The 14,684-nt window shown below is 38.0% G+C and overlaps 1 protein-coding gene across 5 annotated transcripts in view; it reads left to right on the top strand.

Moving 5' to 3' along the window:
- The window catches only part of LOC109933577 (kinesin-like protein KIF21A), a 133,896-nt gene that overhangs the window by 89,606 nt on the left and 29,606 nt on the right, over positions 1-14,684 (top strand). For 4 of the 5 annotated variants that reach the window (XM_048610118.1, XM_048610119.1, XM_048610116.1 and 1 more), the window contains exons 23-24: positions 5,482-5,502; positions 10,237-10,294. In XM_048610118.1, coding sequence (XP_048466075.1) covers positions 5,482-5,502; positions 10,237-10,294 — 79 coding nt within the window. The remainder of the gene's footprint in view (positions 1-5,481; positions 5,503-10,236; positions 10,295-14,684) is intronic. The other variant, XM_048610117.1, reaches the window with a different exon arrangement.

Genomic DNA, 14,684 nt, shown 5'->3' with positions numbered 1-14,684 from the left:
AATTTGCCTGAATGTGTGCAACTCCACCATCATTCAAAAAGCTAGACAGCATCCAGGATGTAGCAACCCACTTGATTGACACTGCAGCCAACACCATCAATATGTATTCCCTCCACCAGCAATACATTGTGACAGCGCTGCATACTACATACAAGATGTCCTGCAGCAACTTGCCAAGCCTCCTTTGACATCACTTTCTAAATCTATGACCTCCCTCACCTGAAGGCAAGAGCACCAGGTGCATGAGAGCATCCCCAAATGCAAATTCCCGTCCATGCTCCGCACAGCTCTGATATGGAGTTTCGCTATTCCTTTGTTATTGGTGAATCAAAATCCTGGAGCTGCCTTCCAAAGGTGTACCTGAACTAGATGGATTGCAGAAGTTCAAGAAGGCAGCTCACCACCAACTCCTCAAGGGTAACTAGAGGCAAAGCCATCATCGATCAATTAAAAGCTTTTGGGGATTGTTAGATGTGAAAGTGTGAATAAGGGTTAAATTTTGATGTGATCAACAAAGTTCTGGTTGCAGTTTGGTTTGAGAAAGTGGAACACCAATGTGAAGAGCATGGAGAAATTGAGACTTGCAAAGTTTATAGATGAGGACTATTGGTGAGAAATGTTGAGGTTGAAGGCAAAATATTTTTAGTTCTTGTTGGGAGCAGTAGAAAATTTCTTGGTTTTACCACTGCTTTCTTGTGTTTTTGGACAATGAATGTCGTTGATTAGGTACTTCCTTACAGTCTCAAATCCAAAATGAAATTTAAATCTGGCAATGATATTAAAAATAAACTCACTCAGAATTTCAAGGGCACTAATAGAAGCAGGTTAATTCCTGGCTTAAAAATCACCTGACAGATTTAAGCTTTTTGTCATTCCAGTTAGAAACAAAAGACAACAATAAACTCCAGAGATACCTGTCGATCCATATCTTATTCCGATATCAATTTTTTGGATTGAATTTGCCTGACTCGTATGTGGGAGAGAGCTGTTTAGCACTGAAGTGGCTCTCATTTCCCATGCACTGCTGGAATGTCAAGAATTTTGCTTTTTATGTGCAATGCTTTTTATTGGTATGTGCTTCTCTGGCTTTGTGATATCCCAGAGAAAAAGGGATGCATCCTTTACATCGGTTTCTAAATCTGTCCATATTAACCTCCCAGGATTGTGAAAAGTTTTGGAGCATTCTTACCCTTCACTTCTTAGAACTTAACAATACATTCTCCATGCTTTCAAATCGTACCATTTCCTCAGACAACATCAGTTATTCATTGTGATTTAAAATGCCTGGTGCTGAATCTTAAATGGCCCATAAAACGTGAAAGATTATCACAATTTCAGTGCAGAAAGGGAGAACCCAGTGCTGATGATACCTACCACAATCTGTTAAGTGTATTTGAATTTTACGGCAATTCAGTTTGGGTTCTAGTTGCATCAGTATTTATTTTCTATGACAATAAGGTTGCTCCAGTAATAACAAGCATCACTGAGCCATGTGAACTGAAAGCACCTTTTAAGACCTGGACTTTTAATGTTGGTTGATATCAGCCAGGGCAACAAGACAGGATTATTGGCAGTACATTGTGGTTAAGTTTTGGATAATTTCTTTGTCCAAACCCCTGCTCTTGATCACAATATATAGTGGTTCTAGAGCAGGTCTGGGACATCACCAGTTCTACAGAAGCTGATTTGGCTACCATTTGAACAGGTTTAAAACCGGAAAATGCTGGAGAAACTCAGCTGGTTTAACACCTTCAGTGGAGAGAAAAACTGAGTTAACATTAAGAGACCAAAGACATTTTGAAACTGAACAGATCACTCTCCATAGATGCTGTCAGGCTTGTTGGGTTTCTCCAGCATTTTCTGTCGTCATTCCAGATTTCTAACATTTGCAGTACTTTCCTTTTATTTGAAATGGTCCAACTTATTTTAACTTCTCTTGATCTGCTTTCTGGAGGTTAACTTTGCTGATACAAGATATGATGCATCTAAACAGCAGATTGTTTGTTTAGTTCACAACTAACTTTCAGATTCTAATTATACCAGATTATTATATCTTTGATTTCAGTATATTTTTATTTCAAGACTATTCCAGTCATAGAATTCTACAGCATGGAAATAGACCCTTCAGTCTAACTTCTCCACGCTGACCATTTATCCTAAACTGATCGAGTCCCTTTTGCCAGGATTTGGTCCATACCCCTCTAAACCCTTCCTATTAATGTACCTATCCAGATGCCTTTTCAATGTTCTAATTGTACTCCCCTCCTCTGGCAGGTCATTCCATTTATGCACCACCCTCTGTGTGAAAATGTTGCCCCTTAGGTCCCTTTTAAATCTTGCCCCTTCTCACCCTAAACCTCTGCCTTCTAGTTTTGCATTCCCCCACACAGGACAAAAGAGCTTGGTTATTCACCAACTCGTGCCTCTCATGATTTTATAAATCTATATAAGGTCACCCCTCAGCCTCTGATGTTCCAAGGAAAATATCCCCAGTTTATTCAGCGTCTCCCTGTAGCGCAAACCTTCCAATCCCTGCAACATCTTGGTAAATCTTATCTGAACCTTTTCAAGTTTCACAACATCTTTTCTATAGCAGGGAGACTAGAACTGAACGCAGTATTCTGAAAATGGTCTCGCCAATATCCTGTGCAGCCACAACATGATGTCTGAACCCCTATATTCAGTGCACTGACCAATGAAAGCAAGCATGCCAAGTGCCACCTTCACCATCCTGTCTATGTATGACTCCACATTCAAGGAACAGTGCACCTGCGTCCATAGGTCTCTTTGTTTGGCAACAGTTGCCATGGCCCTACCATTAAGTGTATAAGTCCTGGGCTGATTTGCCTTACCAGAATGAAACACCTCAGATTTATCTAAATTAAACTCCATCTGCCACTCATATTGGCCCATCTGATCAAGGTCCCACTGTACTGTCAGATAACCACCTTCACTGTCCGCTGCACCATCAATTTTGGTGTCATCTGCAAACTTACTAATCATACCTCCTATTTTCGCATCCAAATCATTTATATAAAATGAGGAAAAGCAGTGGACTCAACACCGATTGTTGTGGCACACCACTGGTCACAGGCCTGTAGTCTGAAAAGCAACCCTCCACCACCACCACCCTCTGTCTTCTTCCTTCGAGCTAGTTCTGTATTCAGTTGGCTTCCCCTGGATTTCATGTGATCCAAACTTGCTAACCAGTCAATCATGTGGGACCTTGTCCAGCACCTTGCTGAAATCCATATAGACAACTTGTACCACTCTGTCGTCTTCAATCTTCTTTGTCACCTCTTTCAAAAAACGCAATCAAATTAGTGAGATATGATTTCCTATGCAAAAGTCATGTTTGACTATCCCTAATTAGCCCTTGGCTTTCCAAATACATCTGAATCCTGTCCCTCAGAACTCCCTCCAACAACTTGCCCACCACTGATGTCTGGCTCACTGGTCTGTGGTTCCCTGGCTTTTCCTTGCAACCTTTCTTTAATAATGCTACCATATTAGCTACCCTCCAGTCTTCCAGCACCTCACCCATGGCTGTTGATACAAATATCTCAGCAAGGGGCCCAGCAATCTCTTCCCCAGCTTCTTACAAAGTTCTGGGATACACCTGATCAGGTCCTGGGGATTTATCTACCTTTTCTGCGTTTTTAGGATCACCAGCACCTCCTGTTCTGTATTATCGACACTTATCAAATATCAGTATTTATTTCACCATGTCCCTTAACTTCCATGTCCTTCTCCACAATACATACTGACACAAAATACTTGTTTAGTAGCTCCCCCATCTCCTGTGTTCCAAACATAGACAACCTCATTGATCTTTGCAGGGCCCTATTCTGTCCGTAGTTACTTTTTTTTGCCCTTCATGTATTTGTAGAACCTCTTTGGATTCTCCTTAACCCTATTTGTCAAAACTATCTTATGTCCCCGTTTTGCCCTCCTGATTTCCCTCTTAAGTATACTCCTATTGCCCTTTAATATTTCTCTAGGGAATCACTCAATCCAGCTGTCTATGCCTGACATGTACCTCCTTTTTCTTAACCAGAGCCTCAATTTTTCTAGTCATCCAGCATTCCTTACATCTACCAGTCTTGCCTTCTCACGAACAGGAATATACTGTTTCTGAATTCCCATTATCTCATTTTTGAAGGCTTCCCACCTTCCAACTGTGCCTTTACCTGTGAACAGTCTCCCCCAATCAACTTTTGAAGTTCCTGCTTACTACCATCAAAATTGGCATTCAAATTTAAACTTTTAACTTTTTCAGATCAGGTCTATCCTTCTTCATAACTATTTTAAAACTAGTAGTATTATGATCACTTGCCCTAAAGTGCTCCCCCACTAACACCGCAGTCACTTGCTTAGCCTTATTTCCAAAGAGAAGGTCAGGTTTTGCTCCTTCTCTGCTAGGTACGTGCACACATTGAATAAGAGAATTTTCTCGTACACGCTTAACAAATTCCTCTCCATCTAAGCCCTTAACACTATGGCAGCCCCAGTCGGTGTTTGGAAAGTTAAAATCCCCTACAATTACAACCCTATTATTCTTGCAGATATGAGTTCTCCTTGTATATTTGCATCTCAATTTCCTGCTGACTAATAGAGATATCACAGTGAAGAATTGCATAAAGCAGCAAGTTCTTTTGCAAGATGCAATACATTGACCATTTTGCAGTTCCTATCATTTGATGAGCAATTGATCACAGCATAATTTATTGGCTGGTTAAAACTTTTTATCATTTAATAAAAAGGCAACCAATGATGAGAGTAAATTCTAATTTCTTAATAAATTAATATAGAATTGCTCAATTATCTTGATATATAAGCAGAAAATACTGGAAATGTCTTGAAGTTCTGGCAAATGATTGCTGACTTAAAACGGTAACTCTTTCTCTCCACAGATAATGTCTGGTCTATCGACCAGTTCTAGCAATTACTGTTTACATTTCCAATTTCCAGCATCTGTAACATTTATTTTTCAATTATCTTGGTATATGTTTCTTTAAACATTATAGCTTCAACCTGGTGAATCAGTCTTTGTAGTGTGTGCCATGTAAGTTGTGGCTTTGCATTTGGAAATTTAAAACGGAAGTTGGTGGATGGATTTTTATGCAATTAGTACTGCCTAATTATGAATATCCTGAGGTGCTGCATTTGGGTGAAACATCCGAATTGCTAGAACTTGAAAGTGTTCCTTTTATAGAAGTAAAATTCTTATTACCTGTTGGACTGTGCATCATTTAAGGGCTCTGACCATTCAAAATAATTAGCTTTTTGAATACTAATTATGTTTTCAACAATAGTGTAATTCTACAGGAAGTGCTATGAATGTAGCTTTAGATTTTTTTTATTTCAGCACTGGTTCGTTCTTGCTAATGATTCTATAGGACAGATTTTTTTAATACAGTGGATTCCATTTGATTGGTTTGTTGCTTTTCTTTTGTTTCCCCATTGCTATTATTTACGCAGAACTAGATAGCATACCTACTGGTAAGTTAATTGTGCCTACTGTTACGTGTAACTGCATGGTTTACTAAACAAGCTTGTATGCTAACCTTGCTGCATCTTTAAATAACAACTGTAAATGTTTAAAGTCTGCATGCAGCATTTATGGGAACTGAATGCAGATCATCATTTTTCCTGACTTACCACCACTGTTTACATCATGTGAACCATTGAAACATCATATACATGTGCTCCAGATGTTAACTACTGATCATTGTGGCAAAGTGTTAGCTCCATTTACACCTTTTAAGTGTTGAAAATTTCTATCTACTGTATATGAAATCACTGCAGGCCTGGATTCTTTCTGTTTGTTACTCCTTTAATTCATTACTGTAATGGTATAATTTATGGATATTGTGAATGTATAATTGACGGAAGTGGATAAATCTGAGAATACTTGTATATTTATAGTAGTATAAACAAAATTAACATGTATAAATACAAACTAACAATTTAGCTCAAGACATTTATTTAAAATATGAATAATGTCTATAAGAGATTCTCTAATGGTTTCCTCAAAGAATAATTTGTGAAATTCATAACATTATTGTCTCCGTGCACCATCATGGAAGACTACAAGTCCTATATTAGGTTGTGGAAGTAATTTGAGCACTAGCAATTTGAGTAAGTCCCCAAACTCTGATTGATAGTTATTATTTTTGATACAAAGAGAGAGTAAATTACAGATCGGGCAATCTAGAGGTATGTATTGGTGTAAACTGAGGAGCAGTTTTGTTGTCAGTTCAAGACTGCTAACTTGTTAAATATAGAAAATATGTTATCGGGCTAAACTGACCTTTATTCAAAAATCAATATCTGCACTTGTCTAAATTATGCTGATCATCTTTTTTTATAGTTCATTTAAGGTAACCATAAAACTATATATTTTTTTCTGTGGCCAATCCAAGCATTTTCTGTGTGAATGTTGGATGGATATACAGGAAATTACCTGTCTACTCTTAGCAATGATCTTAATCTTCTGGCCTAAGAATTTACAATTTGAGATGACCCATCAATCTTCAAATTTAGAAAAATGCCTAATATTAGTAATTGTCTTAAGGTAAAGTAACAATTGTTATGACTGAAGGCTAAAATTAAAAAGAAAGGAATACTAAATGCTTATCTCTAAAGTGGGATATTTAATTCCTGTAAGTTGTTCAGTTTTCAAATACTTTCAGAGGTCTCCTTTCTGGCAGCCATCTATAGAATTTTGAAGAAATTGGAATGTTACTACTTGACTTTGCCTGTCAGAAATGTTGCACAAAACATATGTTTTGAAAAAGACCACCAAGTTCTTTTCATTTGCAACAAACGTGTCCTATCTCTTCACATGATAAATAAAAATCATTGTTCAAAATAAACCTAAATGTGCTAACTAGAATATGAATTTCTCAAACACATTATAGTGGTGAGGATTGTTTTTGTGCAGATTTGTAGTTTTATGCCAAAAACTGCACTTTTAGTTTTGTGTAGCTATACACCACTAATTCAGATTCTGTCAGTGCCTAATTTTGAAATTTGTCACAAGCCCCCAGTTCTTCCTGTTGACACTGACCCTTTCCTGCTTTCAGTGCCTTACATATCCTATAAGCCTCCTTGATCTATCTGTTTGCATTTCGTGACGTTATGCTATTTTTCACCTATGATTGAGGACAGATCATTTGTCCTGTAGCGGAGAAATGAAATCAGCTTGCTTTGTTTTCTTATCGCTCACATATTTCTTTTGAGTTCTTCTAAATAAGTTCTACCTCTAATATTTTTCAACACTACTACATTATCTTTTTGGTGATGCTCCATTAAAGCTGGTTTCCAGCGCAGTTATCTTGATTGAGCTAAACATGGTTTGAGTCAACATCACAAAAAGCCTGCATCGTGCTGTTGTTTGGTCATATTTAACTGTCTCTGGTACTTCCAGTGACTTTGCATACTGTTTCAGTTCTTACAATACATGGTCCTTTTGGAAAAGGTCAAGAGGCTTGAAGTACTAGAAGGCAATTCTTAAACATTTTGTTGCTGAACCATCTAGATGATGTAAATCAGAGTCTGAGAATTCAAAACTAAAAAGTTGCAGATGGCATTTATACAGTTGTATAAATTCCTCTATATTAAACTGTAGATTTCTGCTACCTTTCACAACCCCATCCAACTGTTGCTATATATCTTCATACATAGTTTCCATTTCATCTAACGTTGAAAATTGGCATCCTTGAGTGTAGGTAAGGGAAGTTGTTTTGCTTTTCTTCTCTCCAACGAAGCGTGCTAGGTGCATCTCCCAGGGCAAGAGTCATTCAATTTCAATTTTCTGGGCACATTTAAACTTGACTTGAAAATCACCTGAGAAGAATGTAAATCCTCATTACAAAAGAAATAGATTCTTGGCTGCATAATGCACAATGGTGAAGGTCTAGGAATTAGTTTTGTGTTGTTCGACTGGGACAACACATCCATAATAGCACGAGCCAAACAGACATACCAGGGAATTCCTGGAGGCTTGGCAATCCAACCGGAACTCCAACAAACACGTTGAACTGGACCCGATATACAAACCACTGAGAAACAGAACCGGAAGTAATGCCAACCACCCCAGCAAACCAAGGCATATAAATAACAAACTGACGCTTCACCGGAGGTGCACTGGTGATGTTACCTAGCAGGGTGACGAAACACCTGCAACCAAACACACCGGCTCGGCAAGCATGTCTACAACCCCAACAACCAATGCAGCTTACTTCTGTATTTAGCAGTAAACAAGCAAGAATAGAGATTCCATGAAGCTCAATTTTTAATCCAATTCTGATTTTGTTGAACATGCTGTAATTTCCTGGTGCATTGTACTTGAGCTTACAAGATTATGTCCTGAGATCAGGTCTTGAGCAACCCACTGATTTTTTTTTTAAACGTAGCTTTGAGCTCATCCTGTAGTATAATTCACATTCACATCTGAGAGAGGGATCCCATGTTTAGCAAACAGCTGTGTACTTTTGTAGAATTTTGACTAATTTTTACGTAAATACATGAAATGAAACAGCATTTCTTTTGTTTAGTGTAATATTTGAAGTCAGTAGATCACCACAGTGAAATGGAAGCTTGTATTAATTTTTTTGCATTTTCACTCTTGTAATGGTGTTATAATTGCAATGAACAAGCACTAGGAACATTTTCTTCTGGGCTTGACCTACTAAGTACCCAGTTGAACGATTTTCTTTACTAGAGCAAGTAGTGGATCATGATATTTTTATATTCTCCTCTAAATTTGCTTTGAAATTTTCCCTCATTTACCATTCTTCCACTCTAGAAAAGACCTGGTAAAATTCCTTTGTGGAAAATGAACCAAAGTAGCACTAAATTACTTGCCTTCAGTATCATCTTCATTCTTTTTATTTTTCACACGCAAAGTGTGCAGTAACTTTTTAAAAAAAGAGCCGTGCACCCAAGACAGGCCTTAATTTCCCTTAGTTGACACTGCATTTATGTTCGTCCATGACTGACCCCAGAAGAATTAAACTTGGTTGACTGTCTCTGTCCTGTTTGAATGATCACTATTGACATTGAAGTTAGCCACAAACAACTAGTTTGGCTACTTTGTTTGCCAGTATCAAAGAAATCCTTTTGTTTATGAACCAAAGCTGTTTGTGTTCTAAGCTAATTTATTAAAATTTTAGTTAGCTTTTCAATTAAAACAGCTAATCATTGAGTGCCATCCTAACCAAATGTATCTGGAATCTAATTAAACTGTAGCCCAGCAGTGGATCTTGCCTAAAGAAGATTGGGACCGCAAAAATCATAACAACCTTAGATGTATTTAAGTTTATTCTTTTTACTCTTGGGGTAGGGGATGAAAACTGAAATCTACAAAGCAAAAACAAATGCAAGTGTCAATACTGTGGAGAACACAGCTGAAAATTTCTGGTATAACTATTTAGTATTGTTACTTTACCTCAGTCTTTTGCTGTCGCTTGTTAATTTATTTTCCACTTGTTTATGTTGTGAAAAAATTGTGATTTAAGGATACATTGCCGTCATTATGTGGAAATATATAATTAATTTTATATAATCTTAGGATCAATGTAGAATACCTGTTTTTAAATGTAACTGGAATTGTATTTTTATTAACTCTAAATATTAATTGTTCATGGCAGTTCAATTTGAAAACATACCTTAATTTTGTCCAGACAGTGAAAATTGTGACTTAAGGATATATGAATTTTCCAGGTCACCAATCCAGAACAAGAACTACTATTCTCTCATTTCTAGGTTTTAGTGTGAAATTAATCAGTGTCATCTTGACATCAGCCAGTAATAACATATATTTTTATCAAGAATGCTCAGAATTGTTTGCTGTTAATTCAGCATAAGATAAATTGGCCATGACTGCATTCAAATTTTTATAGTTAACATTTCAAATTGTTGCTAGAATTTCCATGTAATTTAAAATACAGAAGTAATAACAGAATAATCTCTACTGCTTTTTCTTGCCATTCAGATGGCTATTGTAAACAAGTTAACTGTTGCTCTCGTGACTTGACCACCTCTGACCTTTTTACTGCTGAGTAACCTTTTAGGCATCTTTAAATTTCTGCACAACTGTTAGGCACAGCAAAAGCAACTAGCACAAATATACATCTAATCTTAGTCTACAAAATTTGTAAGTTTCTGATATCTCTAGGAACCTTGAATGCAGATTAAAGGATAACTTTTACGTTTTGTAATAACTTTTAGAAAATGGAGATGAAAGCAGTGAAGAAGAAAATGTGTCTAGTCCTGCAACAGAAGGCAGGTAAGATGATGTTCCAGCAGTGCTGAAGAGTATTGCTTTTTCATTTCTGTATGTCTTGTAAGCTTTATCATTTCTTTAAAAAGTTGTCAAATTATTTCCATGGTGTTTTGCTGAAGTAATTTGTTGAACGAAATAAATAAATTACTAATAAGTTCAAGAATTTGTCACAATTTTATAACCTGCTGTTAGCAAAGTTAATTTACTTAATAATGTAGTTTGAAGAAACCTGTATATTTAGAAACTAAATTTGCCTCTTACTTGGTAAATAATTGGAGGACATCTTGGAAGCTCTGGTACTTTGTCAAGATGCTAAGCAGATAATGATTTACTCCTTCAGATAATCCAATCCTGTCATTGCTAAATGCCAGCAAAAGTATAATTACCAGCAGGGCAGTTGTTGACATAGATGCATTTGAGAAATTCAGTTGTATTAGTTCTTTAAGTTCTAAATTATCACGAGGTCTGAGGAAGGGTCACTGGACCCAAACTGTTAACTCTGTTTTTTCCTTCACAGATGCTGCCAGAGCTTCTGAGCTTTTCCAGCAACATTGTTTTTAGCACTAGTTCAACCTTGTTCGATGGTCTAACTCAACCTTCAGTGCGACAATTGCATATTGTCTTTACATTTGCTTATTCATCTAGACTGGCACCCCGTTGTCTTTGCTCTATCTGCTGATCTTTAATCACACAGACAGGGATTCCAGAGCTAATGCTTGCACTTTCCTAAAACTTTTTGTTCTACAGTGTTTTCAAGTTGTGTCTGACCATGAATTCAGATGACTTTCACTGTGCCTTTCCTGAGCTCAATACATCCATAAGTGTTACTTGGATAGTGAAATGCACAAAATTAAGTTAGTTGAGCATGATTTGCTTAGGAAAAAATCTATAAGTTTTCCTTAGTTAATCTATATTTTTCCACATGACTTAAGTTTTTCCCGAATCAGTTTTTCACCATTGCGATTAAACTGACTGACAGACTTTTTGAATAAGAGGGTTGCATTTTCAATTCTCTAAATCACTTGCACTATCTCTGCAACCAGGTTGGAAGATCTCCAAGGAGAATTGGGAGATTGGAATGATCTTGAGGCTTATGTACTGAACCATTTTCAGTTACTGTTCACCTAATTCAGTTCACTAACAGCATGACTTATCCATATTCCGAAATCATAAAAACCATCATAAATGCTCTGCTTTCCTTTCCTGATTTACCTTTGAAAGAAAAGCTTTTGCAAGATCTGAATAGAAAAGGCAGCAGTTGTATAGTAGTACGCCCACTTTTTAGACTCCCTGAATTTAATAGCTAACTGACTGCTCTTGGAGTGGCTGATAGACCCTCAAAATATTTATATTTTGAAATGGCCCAATTGACGAATTCCTCTTGTTATGGTTCCTTGCCATGTCAAGTTTAGACTACAGGCTTTGAATGTTGAGTGTAAACATAACTTGGTGATCCATGGAAAATGCCAACGAAACTACAGTTATAAACTTAATTTGTGTTTAATGATTCATAATAGATCATCTACTTATTAGGTTTTGAGAGGGCTATTTCAGCCTGTTTCAGTAAGAAGTTGAGTCTGCAAAGTGGCACAAAGATGATTTAAATATTACTGTTTACTTAAGATTTGAATCTTGTTTGTACAAACTAGCTCCTTGAACAAAAATTTCTGAAATCTGAAGCTATTCTGGTTAATTAACTGTGGTTATTTCAGCATCCACCTGTAAAGCTCCTATTTTATTTGAGACGCACTCTGTCTATGGTGTGGTCTAGTTTAAATTGTAAACTTTGTTCATCCATCTTTATGTCAGCCCATTTCTCTGTATCCACTTTTTAAAATAACTGACTAATGCTGAATACAATCATAGTCATATTCTATGTATAGTACTTGAATCAAGGGGCATTGATTCACATTTAGTTTTTGGTGAACTGTTCACCTTCATTCGGAAGCTGAAGTACAATCTAAAAGGCAATAGGCTGTTTGTAACAATGCATTATTACTTCAAAACCAGCCATTGTGAAGTTCTAGAAATAGCTTTTAGAAACAGCTATGCTAAAATTTGGATCTCCTTCCATATATGATCAAGACCATGACGTGTACGGGGTATCACATCTTTTTAAAGCAGACTGCATCTAAGATATTGGCTTAAATGATGTTGTGACTAATTTATTTCCCTAGTTCTCGGTTTTTGATAGCGGCTGGAAAACCCTTGTTTTTGAGCAATTCTAGAATTTTATCGGAAATTGTGCCTTTGTCCTCTATTTGGAGGAACTAGATGAAAATGGCTTTTCAGTTGGTTTGAGAGTTACTTAACTAAAGTGTCTGCAGAATTATTGATGAATTGTATTTTTTGTCACATGTACCTAAGTACAGTGAAAACTTTGTTTTGTAAGCAGTACAGGCAGATCCTAACATACAAGGACATACAGATCATTCTGTATTTAGACAGTGAGCCATACAAAGTTACAGCTGCATAGGTGGTGCACAGAAGCATGATCAACATTAGATTTGAAATTTGAGATGTCCCCTCAGCAGCAGGGAAGAAGCTATTCTTAAACGTGTTGGTATGCATGTTCAAGCTCGTGTATCTTCTGCCTGACGGAAGAGGTTAAAAGAGAGTGTAACCAGGGTGGGAGGGGTCTTTGATGTTGGAAGTCTTCTTGTGGCAACAAGCATGGGAGGTTGGCTTTTGTCTCAGCCTGGACTGTGTACGCAACTTTCTATAGTCTCTTACAGTCCTGGGCAGAGCAGGCGCCGTACCAAGGCGTTATGCACCCGGGTAGAATACTTGCTGTAGGGCATTTGTAAAACTTGATGAGGGTCCGAATGGACATGCCAAATATCCTAAGCCCCCTGAGGAAGAAGAGGCGGTGTTGTGCCTTCTTGACCATTGCATCTATGGAAGGTACAGGAAAGATTGTTGGTTACCGTCACTCCTTGGAACTTGACGCTTTCGACCCTCTCCACCTCCGCTCCACAGGGATGTGTTGTCCTCCTTTTCTTCCTGAAGTCAATGATCAGTTCTGTTGTTTTGCTGACCTTGAGAGAGAGGTTGTTATCATTGCACCACGTCACCAAGCACTCTGAGGTTGTTGACTTGCTCACCGAGCTGGCCTGTTCTTGGTCAGGCGTTTTGTCACCGTGCTAGGTGACATCATCAGTGGAGCCTCTGATCAAGCGGTGTTATTCTACTCTGCTTGGAATTTATACTGTCTGGTCTGTTATGGTGAGTAGTGTCGTTTCCGGTTTTAATCAGCATGGTTTTGTATATGGGGTCCAATTCTATGTGTTCATTGATTGCATTACAGGTGGAGAACCTAGGTGCCTGTAGGAATTCCTGTGCAAGTCTGTTTGGCTTGGGCTACTGTAATTACCTTGTCCCAGTTAAACTGGCTTTCATTGTCTTAGTATACCAATATTAAGGAAAGTTTGTTGTGCCATTTTGCTGCTAGTTGATGTTGATGTATTCTGATGGCCTGTTTCCTTCCTGTCTGTCTGATGTAAGGTTTGTGGCAATCGTTACATGGTATTTTGTAAACCACGTTGGTTCTGCATGTGGTGGGAATGGGGTCGTTGTAAGTGTCTGTCATAGAGTGGCTATGATGAAATAAATTTATCTTTAATGGTCAAGGAGACAAACAGATCAACAGTACACCAATGGGGTCACCCATCTCAGGACTCATTGCAGAAGTAGTCATGCAAAGACTAGAACACCCCACCCTCCCCCGCATTCAACCTAAACTTGGATCCGGTATGTAGACGACGCGTTTGTCATTATTAAACACAATAGATTAGAAGAGACCCACCACCTCATCAACAGCATATTCACAGGGATTAAATTCAAAAGGAATGAAGAAAACAGCAATCAACTTTCATTTCTGTATGTTAAAGTTGAGCATATGACCAATGGGGAGTTCCAAATCTCAGTATACAAAAAAGCAACCGTACGGATCAAATCCTCAACTTCCACAGCAACCACCCCAACACCCGCAAACAAAGCTGCATTAGGACACTATTTAAACGGGCCAGGACTCAGTGCAACACCCCGGAACTATGCAGGAAAGACGAAGAGCACCTATACAAAATGCTCGCTATAAACAGATATCCCCGCAACTTCATCCGCAGATGCCTACTAAACAGACAACAACAGGAGGACACAGTACGCCCTAACACACTGGCCACACTGCCATACATCAAGAACATATTGGAACTGACAACAAGACTCCTAAGACCATTCAGAATCATGGTGGCCCACAAGCCCACAGCCACTCTACAACAAACATTTACAGGGATTAAAGACCCTATTCCCACGACATGCAGAGCCAACGTGGTTTACAAAATACCATGCAACGACTGCCACAAACATCACATCGGACAGACAGGAAGGAAACTAG

Source organism: Rhincodon typus, chromosome 22 (genome assembly GCF_021869965.1).
Source record: "Rhincodon typus isolate 14 chromosome 22, sRhiTyp1.1, whole genome shotgun sequence".
NCBI lineage: Eukaryota > Metazoa > Chordata > Chondrichthyes > Orectolobiformes > Rhincodontidae > Rhincodon > Rhincodon typus.
The sequence above is the reverse complement of the archived record's forward strand: the minus strand, read 5'-3'. Positions and strand labels throughout refer to the sequence as shown.